At 31.3% G+C, this 15,549-nt stretch overlaps 2 protein-coding genes across 7 annotated transcripts in view; one reads left to right on the top strand and one right to left on the bottom strand.

Moving 5' to 3' along the window:
• Window positions 1-1,585: 1,585 nt before the first annotated feature.
• Window positions 1,586-4,329, bottom strand: LOC105249527 (transmembrane protein 164). Of its 6 annotated transcripts, none has more exons than XM_011255062.3 (7): window positions 4,138-4,329; window positions 2,826-3,170; window positions 2,605-2,721; window positions 2,457-2,535; window positions 2,219-2,319; window positions 1,811-2,142; window positions 1,586-1,606 (listed from the first exon to the last, which is right to left on the bottom strand). In XM_011255062.3, exons 2-6 carry the CDS (start codon window positions 3,141-3,143, stop codon window positions 1,858-1,860), a joined length of 900 nt encoding a protein of 299 aa, XP_011253364.1. In that variant the 5' UTR covers window positions 3,144-3,170; window positions 4,138-4,329; the 3' UTR covers window positions 1,586-1,606; window positions 1,811-1,857. The 6 variants fall into 6 exon arrangements, with proteins under 6 accessions (XP_011253364.1, XP_011253362.1, XP_011253363.1 ...); XM_011255060.3 differs by lacking the exon at window positions 4,138-4,329 and adding an exon at window positions 3,754-4,070; XM_011255061.3 differs by lacking the exon at window positions 4,138-4,329 and adding an exon at window positions 3,929-4,070.
• A 2,191-nt stretch (window positions 4,330-6,520) lies between these two features.
• LOC105249529 (aryl hydrocarbon receptor protein 1) overlaps window positions 6,521-15,549 on the top strand; it is a 193,625-nt gene continuing 184,596 nt past the window's right edge. The window contains exon 1 of the mRNA XM_025409910.1: window positions 6,521-6,555. The gene's annotated coding sequence lies outside the window, so the exon portion shown is untranslated. The remainder of the gene's footprint in view (window positions 6,556-15,549) is intronic.

Genomic DNA, 15,549 nt, shown 5'->3' with positions numbered 1-15,549 from the left:
GAAAAATAAGATTATTTCTTTAATGGCAGCATACTGAAATTGTGGAGCTTTTACGCATTTTTATTTAATTCTACATAAGCAACAAACAAACTGTTTTATTTGAAATTATCTAAAATATAGATAATATATTTCACATTTCTATGTTATTCAAAATAGTTTTAATTTCTGTTTAGTTTAAAAGATTAATTTATAATTTGCATGTGTTACACTAGGATTAATTTATAATTTGTGTGTTATAGTATTTAAATATTAAATAATATTAATATATATTTTTATTTTATATCTGTATTTTATTCCTACTTTCTTTATGGCATCATGTGCTATATTGCAAAAAGCACATTCTAAAATTTTCTCACTATACATATTTGCACTAATTAGTGATGCAAATATATTTTTATATATGCATATAGTAAAGAATTAAATTGTAGAAATGGTCATATAAAAATATTTTTATATACATGACCAGTTTCACAAATAGAGTCATGGATTTAAATAAAAGCATTGTATATGTCACATAAATGTGTTACAAATTGTCTTGTCAATTCTTTATGGCTTCTGGATTATTATTAATTAAACAATATGTGCTGCCAAAATACTATGCTACATTATATATATTTTTAAACTATGAAAGTTTAGGAGACTTCACAATTTGCCTTTCTTAGTATTAGTTATAAGGCAGTATTATAAATCTTTAATTATAAACCTTCACGGTTAATAATGATTATTCAGAGTTTTGACAGTTTCGAGAACATGATCAGACAATGTTTGTCTCCATGTGAAATACATATAAATAATTAATTATGACAATTTCTAAAAATACTTGCAGAAACTAAAAATTGAAAGAAAATGATAAAAATAAAAAGTAGTATTACACTTTTAAAATAAATGATAATATAATTTAATAATACAACATTAATAATATCGATTATTAATAAATTTAAATAAATTCTTTTTGTTTATGATAATCATGTGTTGTAGGTAGGATAATTATTATCTTAATACATTTCAGATCATGTTACTAAGAAGGTTCATCATGAAATCTCGAATTTAGCTTGCCTATTATATAGAATAGATACAATATTGCAGTTTCGTTATTTGAACATTTTTTTTTCTTATTTCACATAGCGAAAATGAATATAAAAATATATGAAATGGTTTATAGTGCACTTTTCTAATAAAAGGTAGTGCAGTTTTTAAGATTGCTTATGTATGATTTTTGCTATTGAACGTCAGCTTAAGCCTCATGCTATCTCTGATAATAAGATTCTATGCACAGCATTAGACATAATAAGCATTTGGACAGAAATTTATATTTCATGATTATTTATGGATCGGTATCTGATGAATTAAATTAAAATAAACATACAACACAATAATTGTACCAAGATCAAATTATCTGTTTGATATCCCTTTTGTATTGAGTTTACTGGACTTAAATTCAATAAAAAAATCTATAGTGGGAATATATTAATTATTGTTTAAATGTTTAGTTTATAATGAAAAGTTAAATTTATGCAAGTTAATTTTCCTCTCTTTTTTTAGTAATTTTAATATAAATGATGTTTTTAAAGAAGTTATAATAGATATAATTATAAATATTATTAGCCTGCAAAAGAAAAAAAATCTAATATTTCTATTTATCTCCCTACATATATATACGAGCATAAAAACTATTATCGGCACAGTTAATAATGCAAATGCATATTGCAATATGAGAAAATATCACAAAATTATATATATTCTCATATCACTTTTAAAATATTACAATAAAAAAAATATTTGTAGATATGTACTTATAAATAATACTCACTTGATAAAGTTGAAGTTTTATATACCTTAACATTTTTTGTCATGAAACTAATCAAAATGTGTATGACCATTTCCTGAGGTATTAGAGTCTTCATGTAATTTCTCGCTTTGTTCATATGTATGATTTTTCTTTGGAATTGTGCATTCTAATGATGGCTTAACTCTTGTTGGTGGAAACTTGGTTAAGAAAAAGTTGGATCCATAACTAAACAGTTTAGATAGTGTGGGACATAATATCGATTGATGAGTTACTGCCCATATTCGATAATTTTGACCTTCAAATGGATCCAAAATAGCTGCACATAACATGTGGCTAAGATTCACTTGTACAGGCTATAAAAAAAATATAAATAAAAAAAGATTTTAAAAAAATTAAGTCTATAATATTCAAATAAAAAGTCATACAAACCAAGGCAACACATTGAAGAACCCAAAAGTGATATCCTGCATTGAGCCCAAAACCGAGGATTGACCAGCTCATATCAGAAAAAGGCTCGACGTTATATACACCTATAATTAAAACAGTAAAATGTAATGTTTAAAATTATTGCTCTTAAGATAGCAGGAAAATGAAACATGATATAAAAGATATGATTATGAATGAATTAAACATAGATTGTCATTATTGTTTAAATATAGATAATTACCTCCAATTCTTAACAAGTAATATGGTATTACTAACATCAAACCATGTTGAATATAATACATTGATTTGTCTGCAAATATCTAAAAAGAAAAAGAACATATATTTTTATCAATAAAAATTGTATTTTGCTCGATATAATTATAACTTACAATTCTAGATTCTGTTTCTGGGAACAAGTATGCCAATACTGGTCCATTCAATAGATTCAAATGAATCCTAAAGATAGCAGTTACTGTCGGACTAGGATCCGCAGCCAGCAGATACAACTATATCGCAACAAAACAAATGTATTAGCAAAAAAATTCAATTCAACATACAGTAAGCACCGAACTACTTTAATGCTAAAGTTAAAACAATAAATCAAGCTTACTTGTAACATTGTTGTAATATGACATGGATTTAACAAATATATAACAGTCCTGCTAGTAAACTTAAAACCAATCTCCATTCCCAGGACTAACGACATTATAATTAGCAAGACTCGCCTGCCTACACGGTCTTCGCCGACATAGGCCAATTTCTTTGGCAGCGTTACATGTTTTAAGCCCCATACGATGCAGGATATAATAAATACAGATATAAGCAACGTTTCTATTATCCTTCGCTTCAGACTTAAGTAATTTGCACATTCTGGACCGACATTGCGCGGTATAGAGCCATTTATACCATCGTATGCCCACTCGAACATTGTCTTAAATTAATCTCTTCTTTAGAACTGAAACAAAACGAGCTATTCTATAATAACAAATATATATAGAAAATAATATTAAATTCTTGAATGTCACCAGTAGATAAAATAAAAGAAAGTAATTAAAATCGATCACACTGGCAAATTTATTGGTTGGTAAAGTATTACAACGTTTCGATCATAGGTTTTGGTCCTTATGTCTTTCTCTTTGTGTTGGATCGAGAGGTTGACATGACTGAATCCTGACTGAATAGTGATTTCCTCTTTTCTCACAATATATTGGTTAACTAAGATATTTTCACTTGATAAGGACCAAAACCCATGGTCGAAACGTTGTGATACTTTACCAACCAATGAATTTGCCAGTGTGATCGATTTAAATTATTCTCTTTTATATGTAGAAAATCTTTCTTTTATATATAGAAAATATTTTATGATCAATAAATATTTAGAATTTTTATTATTTTTTAACGATCGTGACAAACGTGACAAACATATCGGGGTCAAACATAATAATAGACGTGACTAACATCATGACAAACGTGACATGAGGAGAGATACGAAGGTGAGGTGTTATCGCTGCATCATTATTTAGATATTTTTTACTTACATATTACGTATCGTAAAAAAAAAAACCGAGCTAAAAGCATTTAATGGCATGACTATCACTTTAACAAAATCGGATAAGGTTATGTGTTAACGAAAGCTCTTTCTCCAAGTATGACGCTTTATCATTGATCTCGCTGCTAAATATCAATCATTTAGCGTATATATAATCGTGATACCTAAAATAAAAAGGTTCAGAAAGAATGTCATCCACCGGAACGCGATCCGTGCTGGTGACGTTTGTCCGCACTTCAAATAAAAACAATTTCTCCCGAACTGTGTGAAAATTGAACTTCGGAATATCCGAAACTTCCCCCCCAAATCAAGTCGAATTGATCGTCTGGTCGGTAAATAGCAAAGATGAGAAAATGTTCCGCGGGTAACCTACCTTCGATACTTCGTCATCCGTCCTGCAGATAACGGCACATGCATAGAATGGAGGCGAGAATGCACTCGAAATACGCGCACAAGGCATAAGGTCACTTCGTTTCACTCGAAGACTCCAATATCCATCCTTGTTCGACCATCGACGAGCAACGAGGACGAAATTACGCATCGCACGGGCTCCGATTCTACTGCGCAGCACCGCCATGTTGTACGTCACGTGACGTCACGTGACGTCACATCACGTGACACTCGAAGAGCGAGCTCTGCTGCGCAGCTCCGCCATGTTGCTACGTCACGTGACGTCATATCACGTGATATTCGAAAAGTTATTCGTCGCGAGTCCCGCGTTTGTCGAGCAGCTTTACGCTCGTTTCTCGTATCGGTATCGCGTAAATCGCGAAAATAATCAAATATATCGAGGGAAACGAACAATATGTCAACGAGGACCGTGATATTTCGCGCCGAATATCTTCAATCGCGCTCAATATCGATGCCAAAAGGCAAGTGTCCTTCGATAACCTTAACCGCATGAAGTTGTAGGCATCCTACGTCATACTTACTCGTGAAATTTCGGAGTGAATTGTCGCGAATTGTTAACGTGCCGGGTTCTTTCTCTCTCGTCGATCTGTCGTTTTTGTGTATTTCATTGATCGACATATTCGCATCGATATATCAGGAGTGATGAAGCAATCGGTCGCATTATTCGTACATACGTGCGTCGTCGCTTGCAGCTCGCATTAACGTTAAAATCAGCGGAAGATCTAGTTCGATTAACCCTAAATGCAACGAGCGGTGTGAAGTATGCACCCCCGCCATATTAATTACCTGCACATCACGTGATTAATAGTTAAAAGTGAGTGACGTAGCCGATAATAATTTTTCAAATCGCCAATTTCTCCAACAGTCCGCGCCCGTTTACTCCTCGATCCGTTTTTCATTCGTGTATTTATCGCGTCGATATCGCGTATTCGTGATGAAATATCGAAAAGTCGCGAGTGTGTTTAATCGGGAGTGTCGGGTTTCGTATTATTTGTCGTCGTCGTTCGTCGAATTAATCAAATTTAACTCGATTAACCTTGAGTGCAGTGAATACCATAAGACGCCGTACGATCATCGTCACCCAAAATCTAATCCGTTGCATTTATTTCGTTATTTTTTATAACGATCTACGAGCAAACATCTACCGAATTATCGGTAAGTTCCACTTTGCCGTTGATTGAAGAAATTTAATTATCAATATGTGTATATTTTTATTGTTGTATATAATATCGATTAGAAAACAATTTATATAATAAATAAATATATAAATATACAATGCAAGATACATAATATTCATCAATATTAATTCTTGATATCAAAATCTAATCCGCTGCATTTATTTCGTTATTTTTTATAACGATCTACGAGCAAACATCTACCGAATTATCGGTAAATTTCACTTTGCAGTTAATTGAAGAAATTTAATTATCAATATATGTATATTTTTATTGTTGTATATAATATCGATTAGAAAACATAATTTATATAATAAATAAATATATAAATATACAATGCAAGATACATAATGTTCATCAATATCATTCTCGATATCAAAATCTAATCCATTTATTTTAATTTATTTCGTTATTTTTTTACAGGTACAGCGATCTACAACCATCTACCGAATATCTGCTGAAATAAAACACTACCGAATTATCGGTAAGTCCGTTTTACAGTTAATTGAAGAAATTTAATTATCAATACATGTATACTTCTGTTATTGTATGTGTGTATATAATATCGATTAAAAAACATAATTTATATAATATGTAATAAATATATAAATAAAACAATAAACTTAGAGTTAGAGGAATATTGTCTTCGCAAATATGAAATATAACAGAAAAATTTGAAATATAAAATATTATATAGATTAAAACTTTCAGTTACATACACACAAATAATATATAATGTTATACAAATTCAAGATAAATAATCAGAAAATTATTAATATCAGATAATTTTTAATATCAGAATAATCAGACATTAATATCCCTAAATTTTATTATCAGAATAAAAGATCAGATTTTCTGTCTCTTCTAATTTATAATTTCATAATTTATAATTTTATTTTGCTTATTTTACAATTATTATTTAATTATTTGTATACTTGTGTAATAATTGTGTGCTATTTTTAATAAATTTATATATATGTTATAATGATATAATCATATCAGTAATAATGTTATAATAAAAATAAATATAACTGATTGTTTAAAATAATAAAAAAATATAATAAATGAAAAAATGCAACATTTTAATTAAAGTTTGCTTCTTTTTTTATAGTAATTGCTGCAAGGATCTGGAAGAATAAAACATGCAGAAGGATAAGACATGTGATCAAATGACGAAACAAAAGGTTTGGATGAATACATAAATGGTGAGTTTTTTGTTAAAAATTAATATTATATAAATCAAGTTAGACAAACGATTTTTTATACAATATTTTGCAGTTTTAGTGCATTTATTTATTTTTAAAAGCATATTAGATTTTATCATTATCATTTTAAATATGAGTTGTAACTAATTGATACCATTCATGCAATTGAAATAAAATAATACATTTTATATCAGTTTTGTAGGAATTTATATAGTAAAATATTCTTTACTATTTAATCTCATATCTATATGTGCTGTGCAATAACATATACATATGTAACACTATCATGATACAAGTCACTTTCATGTAAAATTAGAATTAAAGATATTGTATAACAATCGTTTTGTCTAGAAATTTAAATAATATCTTAAAGCTATAATAGAAATAACAGTTTTTAAATCTGGTTCATATTATTAATAAATAAATAAATTTTAGGGATAAGAATCGGAGTCGTGCTGGAATATGAATTCAACACATTCGCCTTCCATACGAGAAATATGTATATATGTATATACATCGGTTATTTCCATAAGAAAAATATCAAGTATAAAAAAAAATGTATTATAGTAACGAAAGATATTATATCGCCACATTTTTAATATTTATAAATGTGACTTAATTATCATTATTAGCGATTCACAATTGTAATAGCTATGTGTACAATTTCATGCAAGATATAACACACGTAAACGCAATAGAAAAATTGTTAAATTTATGTAAATATTATATGTATAATATATATTATGTATACATTATACATGTAATATTTATATAAATTAAAAAATTTTTTTATTGTGTTTATGTGTTATATCTTGCATGAAATTCTACACAGTTATTACAGTCGCGAGTCGTTATAGTGTATAACTAATTGTAAGTCATAAATATAAGTATATTCATAAATATTAAATTCGGCAATATAATCTCTCGTTACTACATCTATACATTTTTTAATACTTGATGTTTTTTTTATGGAAATAACCGACGTACGTACATGTATATATTTCTCGTAATGGAGGCGAAAGCGCTGAATTTATAACCTGGCACGCCTCCGATTCATATTCCTAGAATTTCATGACTTTAGTCTTAAAGACTTTTATCTCGTCAAAGAATATACTTCAATTATGACAACAATCATACAAGAAGAACTGTTTGTGCAAGCAGCGTGTCAATTTTAATAGTAGATTTTAAAGTAGCAATTTTTATTTAGTGTTTTGCATGTCTTACAATTTTTTTCGCACTTTCAAATAAAATTCTCTTTTAATATTATTGATAAAGAATTTAGTAAATCTCATACTTGAAGTATGCTTTGCACAAATAGAAATTATCTGTTCTTTTGTCTAAAATAATTTCCGATGGTAATTTAAAGCAATGGTATTTTGATTATTACATTCAATTATTGAATGTCATATTTTTTCAAATACATTTAACTTTTTATTATTATTACGCAGATGATTTTAAAAGATTTTGATATTTAAGATTCTCTCGTTACATAGATATTATCTTTCGTTATCTTTCGTTATATAAGTCATATTTTCTCTCATTATATTTTAGAAAGATTATGCTTTCCAATTCCTATAGATTGAGAAAAATGTTAATGTCGTCACTATTGTTACTATTTATTCGTACGAATTTAGTGTTTGTTAGGACCATGTGGTTTCTACCCGAATTTATTAAACGCTTAATTTATTATTATAATATATATGAAAACATTAGTAAAATTTGAGTAAATTAAGTTAAAGACATATATAAAATTCAAAATATTGTCGCGTTCTTTATATAAGTTTCTCTATCTCATTTCTCAATTCAATGAGAATATTATTAATCCATTAATTCATTCTTGCACATCATTCGTCAAACATCAAACGTCAGTCGCTCAAGGGAGAGAAACGCGAAGCATGAAAGAGGGGGAGAAGAAGGATCGTTTATTTGTCGTCTCTCGAATTTTTTTCGCCGAAATCCGTCAAATATGAAAGGAGAGAAAAAATGGATCGATAGACATATGCAATGAACGTCGTTGAATGAGTCAGATTTCCAGGGAGAGAGTCCTGGCCATCGTCGAGTACAAACATACGAGAGCACGCACATACGGGACATTCGTACACAGTATACATACACACGTGCAACAAACGCATTCGCACAAGAGAGAGAGTAAGCGATAAGCGCAAAGGCGGAGCGCGCGGCATCAACGTTGCGAGATGCGCGTCGCGAGCGGCCGAACGTGTCATGTGTGCGCACCGCAAAGTGAGCAGCTTGGCACTTGCAGTTGCAGGCTTTAGGCCTGAATAAGGGGAGGAGCCTCGTGCATTGCCTCGCGCGCAATTATCCCCATTCTCCTTTTGCGGCTTCCATTCCTGCTCCGCGCGCTCTCGCGTCTCTCTCTCGCGTATCCTGTCTCTATATCGTATATATATATACATATATATATATATATATATATATATATATATATACACACATATATCGCGGAACAACCGCGCGACGCCATCTTGGTCGCGTGTGTGCGCTCGCGTTCGTGTTTTCTCGATTTTTTTTCCCGTCCTTTTTTTTAAGCCTTTTCCACCGAACCCGCACTTTCGCAGCCTGTCGGGGGTCGCCAGGGTCGCTACCAACGATCCGCGTTAACCATCCTTCGGAACGAAGAATACTAAAGGGGTGTTGCTCGAGATGGCTTCAGCGAGATGCTAGAATAGCTCCAGTTTTCAGTTTTATCCTCGGCGGAGCTTGTATTAGTGCGAATCAATCTCTTCGGGTTTTTAGAGCGCTATTTCTTTTTATTATCGATAAATAATATGAGAGTACCGTGATTAAATTTTCTCTGCTTATAGTCATATCTTAGCCAAAATCGATCGTTGTATTTTTAGAAAGGTGCACAGAAAAAAAATAAGTGTCAAATTAAAACTTATATACTTAAACTAACGCGTTCATTGTTTCATATACGCAACAGTTTCATATACGCAACAATTTATAATCTTCTTAGAAGAATTTAATAATTTTAAATTTCAATAATATTATAGTCTTATTTTAATATTGTAATTGTCATCTCAAGAATATATAATTATTTAATTCTATTTTAAGAAAATTATAATCTTTGATCTAAAAATGTTATTTTCTATCTAACTTGTTTCTTTTCCATTCAAGAAAATTAAATCTTAAATCATAAGAATATATTTTTCTCGATTAAACTATATAAAATGGCTTCATTCAAGTAAGCAATTATTCAATCAATTATATTTTTCTTTAATTAACGCAATATAATCTCATTTCAAGATTTCCATGTTAAAACTAAATATATTTTCAAAACAAGAATGTCATTTTTTTCTGTGTATCAAGTATGACATAAATTAAACACAGCGCCGTAACTACCATCTAAATATTTCTACGATATCATATTATATATATTATATATATATATATATATATATATATATATATTATCTTTATTGGCGTTGCACGTTAGTTTTTCGCAAAGACCATTTGTCACGTTTATAGGAAACTTTGGGAAGAGACGAGCCCCTCATTGACGTTTGACGTAAAACGCAAACGGAGCATTTGCATCACCGATATCGTCCTCGCGAATTGTCATTTCAACGCAAAGAGATAAAGGACCGCGATACCAACACGCGAGGAGGGAAAATATTGTAATTTCACCGCGAGTCCGTAATTGCCGGTATTTATTGCGACCGCGATGGATTATCGTCGACGCGTTATTCAGTCGATGGGTCGTTACAGCACCCAGAATCGATAGCCGTAGACGCGTGATTAACAGGCCGGCGGATTTACTGTTACGACACTGTCGTTTCAACGGTAGAATTAGAGGGACACAGAGAGGGAGCGGCAGGGGGAGAAGCCGGCAATAAAGTCCGCGGCACGCGGTTTAGCATAATAAAAACGTGTTGCGCGTCCGACGTGTGTTGTGACGAACGAATGCCAATATTTCGTGCGCATGATACGGTGTGTCGTGCGACCGATAAACATTTCTCAACAGCACACATACATACGTGGAAATATGCAGTTTGTTTCGTCCTCCTCCCTCCCGTTATCGATATTCGAAAGTGACATTAAACGGGCTGACAGTTATCGATACCGCGGATCGGCCCGGCCGGCCCCGTGCATTATTAAGCATTGTTAACTTTATACACTTGTGACATATACGCCGCGGATATTATCACGATTTAAGCACACGCGGGATATGCCGCCAACCGCGTATATACATATACATATTTACATCGCGCACGTGCACTTAAATTGCCGAGTGTAAAGTACGCGAGTGCCCGCGGGCTTGTGGAGCTTTGCGCTTTAGACACCAGCTATCTTGATTCGCGATATGAAAAAAAATGAACCTCTTTTATGCATCGGCGGCAAAGCTAAATAAAAAAAGAGCGTACGTGACACAAAGTTTCCCAGATGCTAATCCGTTCTCGCGCGCAACCTTCCAACTCGCAAATTGCGGTCGCCGGATATATACATATATATGTATGTATGCCGAGTTCTCGTTCGGTAATCGGAGAAATATATGAAAAACTCGTCCACATACGGTGATATCGGTCGTATCACGTTTTCGCCGATTATCGCGAATTATCGGAAAATGAATGTTGATATATTACATGGCATTGACCATATTCATTCTTAAGGCAAAATACGAAATAATATATGTAAAAAGAGAAATTAATTATATTTCTTAACAATAATTTATGTTTCTCGATAATAATAATTACTTATAAGTAATCTCTCTTTCTCTGTAGCTTATAATAATTAATTTCTTGAAACTTTTATTCTAACAATATCATCTTTCAATCTAAACAATTGGAAATAACTGGAATTTTCTGTTCTATAAATGCTCTATAAATCAGGTTTAAATATGAAAGTATATAACGCATAATATTATTCATCTGATACTGTAACATTAATATTTTGATCCGAATGTATTTTCTCCATCGGAAAATGTTTAATTTACACTAACATTCTATTAAATATAAATATAGTAACTAATAATAGACTTTCGATTAAAAAATATAATTATTTTCGGCGCAAAAAATGATGATTTGTTTTATAAAAAATTTTTATCAGCATCCACAAGTGATTTTCTCTTACTGGCTTTGAAAGTGTTCTTTTCACGATCAACTTTATACACGCTTAGTATTATTACAAGTAATTGTCATTTCAACATGGCGGACTATAATTGGCCATCTCTTAATGTCGGTTTATGAGATAAAGTAACGACTTGCCGACAAAATGCAGTAATAGGATAAATTACATTAACTTTTCGTCCCGCGCGCGCATACTTCCATATTTTTGCTACGGAATATCGTGTTATTTTTCTAATATTATTTAAAAATTGTTATATTTTTCTCTTTACTCGCCAGACATTGATTTTTCATGGCAAATAATGTAAATTATAAAATAAAACGAAAATATTTATAATTATTTATCGTAACAGAATAACAGAAGTTTTGGTAAACGATGGAATAAGTTTTTTCTCTCTGCATAATTCTTGTCGCGTTATTTATAATAGCATACTTTGATTGATTTTTGATGAATTAAAAAAAAATCATCCAAACAATGCATGAACATTGTTTTTATAATTAAAATTTAATAATACATTGCAGTTAATTTAGCTGATATGTTGCTTTTCTTGGTTGTGTGCATCAATAATAAGAGTATTTCTAGATAGCCCTTAACTTCCAGCTGCAAAAGCGGAAATGAATGATTTTAGCGCAGCCATATCTTCATCAGAAGGCTATGTTAAAATTTTTCACATGATGCTTTTCTTATGTACCGACACTTAATACTAATTATCTCATGTGGTACGTGCGTGATTATAGTATGCCCTCGTAAATTACAGGATGTAGTGGAAGTGATCCGTACAAATTCTTCTAGTTCTCAATAAAAATGAGAAATTAAAAGGATTAATAAACAACGAAGGAATTTCAAATATTACGCGAACGCGGATTCCTTTTCATATTTTTTTCGTTATTATATTAGCGATGCAAAAAACACTTCGATTACTGTTCGCCAATATTTGCGATAGTGAAATCGCGATGAAAAATACAGCGCGCTAAATTTCCCAGACAATTATGGCCTCCTTATGAAATGTTTCATATATGAAAGAAGCCGGACGACCACGCATTTCGAGGCGTCATGCTTACGTGATCAACATTTTCTTTTACTTTATGTAATGTAAATCTTGCAGTCGTTTCAAGCGATTGTTAATATCATCAGGCACCGTGTAATTATAGGTTTAAAAATATATGAAACTACATATTACAATAAATTTCTTAACGATTATATATAACCTATTTTTCATTTATAAAAAAATTGTACAGTTAATATCAGCAAAATTTTTTAAATTCAAAAAATTAAATGCAGTAAAATAGTAAATTTTTTTCAAAACACTTCGTACATTGAAATGATTTTTCAATTAATATAAAATTGCGATATGTTTATTAATATTATTCAATTGTTTAAAATTTCTTGGCAATGTTTTTTATTATTGTTAAATTTTACTAGACTTTCCACGTAACATTTTTAATTATTATACTGACATCAGTCTTGAGCATTTTTCAAGAAATCGAGCTATTAATGAATCATAAATAGCTCTGAAAGATATCACGTAAATCGTGTGATCGATGCATATTCAGTAGAGAGAAATTGACCGGTACATTGTACCTGTTGACTTCTGACGTTAATTCCCGTTGCCAACTTGTCATCATATAGATAGTTTGAACTCCTTGACGACGCAGGCTATCTGGTCACGCAGAGGTTACGTTTTGTTGTACACGATAGTTGTACATGGATTTCGCACCGTAAAGTGTTGGCTAACCTAATTATCGACGGGTAATTTAACGTTGGGCGATGATGGCGATCGCGTGTAGGGATATTTACGCCCCGAAACAAAACCCAAAAAGGCGAGTAGATCCGAGTAATTTCAGAGTAATTGCTCATCCATCGGGCCTAGGAGCGGCGATCCTTCAGCGATCTATCGACCATTTCTCTCCACGTTGAGGGAGAATAAGCGTGTTTTTCTTCTGGCTAGCGTGAGGTCCATCCCAGCTACCGGCGTCCACGGATTGGAATAATTTTCGACGGCGGTGGCGGCTGACGATTCTAAACGTCAGGACGAGGAGAGCGCGTCCCGATCCGCCGGTCGCTGTCGCCGTCGCCATGTTTTATTCATCGAAAAATCAGAGGAAATAACGGCATTATCGAGGTAAAGATGATTCGAATGAGTGGCTGGTGATGCAATTTAAATATGCTCCTGTCGGGCGGTCGCTGTTATTTTCTCAGGCTGCAAATCACTTTTAATATTCTGAAAATGGTCGGGTAGTCAGAGTGATTATACGCGCAATTTTATATTCCCGCAAAGTAATCCGTGAAGTGACTTGAAACTCGTGATACTTGTAATAAGAACGATTTTTCATTTCGCTGAGTTTAAACAATTTTTTTATCTAAAATTTGCATCGTATGTACAGACTAATCCAAATCATATGATACATAAATAAACAAATTATATGATACATAAATGAATAATATCCTTTTTCAATAAAGTTACATGCGTTAATGATTGAATGTAGGAATTTCTCTCTCGCGAAAATTAGAGATGCCGTTGAATTTTTGCCTTATTATTAAAAGAAATATTCATTCCAGACATTTGATTAATGTGTAATTTTTGGGATACTGCTACGCAGAATATTCGAGGAGATTTTCACGCATAATAAACGCGTGATAAATTATTATAAATTTGCCAGGAAATATATATTAGAATAATCTTCTTATAAATTTTTTAAAATTGATTATATTTCTCGATAGAAAGTACTAATTGTTATCGAAAGCACTTTCTACGTAATTATTAATTTATAATTACTCACATATATTATTTTATATATATTTTTCCGTATTTTTCTGAAAGTGATTTTTTTATTGAGACATATAGAAAGCTATATTGCTCAAGTGTTGTTAAGTAAAACCATATTAGAACCATTGCGAACCATTGAGAACCATGTTAGTAAAAAAAATTCTATTTGTAATTAAAAAATTGCAATTTAATATACATCCAAATATTACATACGAAAACATTTTGTACGAGTTTATATGATTTATATCATAACCATACATAACACATTGCTTTCGCGCATGTTTTTATATTCGTTTTATGAAAAAATTAAATAAATAAAGTAAACATATTATTTTTAACATGTTTCTCTATTATTTAATGAAATTATTATTTATACTAAATTTTAAAGTGAAATTAAAATCCTATTTTTATGATATTAATTTGACATAAAAGCTTTTAAAAATATTGTTAAATTAATAATTATGAGTAAATTAATAATTATAAATAAATTTAAATATATTATTGATATTTAAATATAAGGAATGTTTATTAATTTTTATTGTGTAGAATATAAAGAGTAATTCATTGCTTCGATTGCGAAAGCATACAAAGCCAGTCATTTTACGCATCTATTGTCGATTTCCCGTGTGTGGAACTTTATTATTGTGATGACCATGGAATCTCTCTATGTATGTGTATGCACGTAAGAAAAATCTCTCGAGAATAACGAATCGTCGTTTTCGAGCCGAAAGACCGAGACGGAGAAGCAGAGGAATTGTAGAACGGAGGTGCGATAATGAATAAATTGGCGGCAAGTATAATGAGTTATACCCGGGATGAAAGGATCTCTGCAAGCGAAGCAGTATGAAGGTCATCTTGTGAAGCACGATACGCAATTCCTCCCGCTCTTCCATTTAAATATCCAATTTAGATCGCCAACATTGTCTTGAGAGAACAAGGAGATGCGTTAATATGGAAATCACTGAAGCGTTTCGATCAGACAACCTTTACATCTCTACTTTTTTTCATATATTATATTAAAAATATACAAAATATTATTACGTGAGATATCCAGCCGCTATCGTTTTATCAAACCATAGAAAAGATGGGAAAAAATACGAGATATTTATTATTTTCAATCTAACACAAATACAATATTGAAA

The sequence above is a fragment of the Camponotus floridanus genome, unplaced genomic scaffold (genome assembly GCF_003227725.1).
Source record: "Camponotus floridanus strain SB8 unplaced genomic scaffold, Cflo_v7.5 scaffold100, whole genome shotgun sequence".
Lineage (NCBI taxonomy): Eukaryota > Metazoa > Arthropoda > Insecta > Hymenoptera > Formicidae > Camponotus > Camponotus floridanus.
Note: the sequence above shows the minus strand (reverse complement) of the source record. Positions and strands in the feature narration are given on the sequence as shown.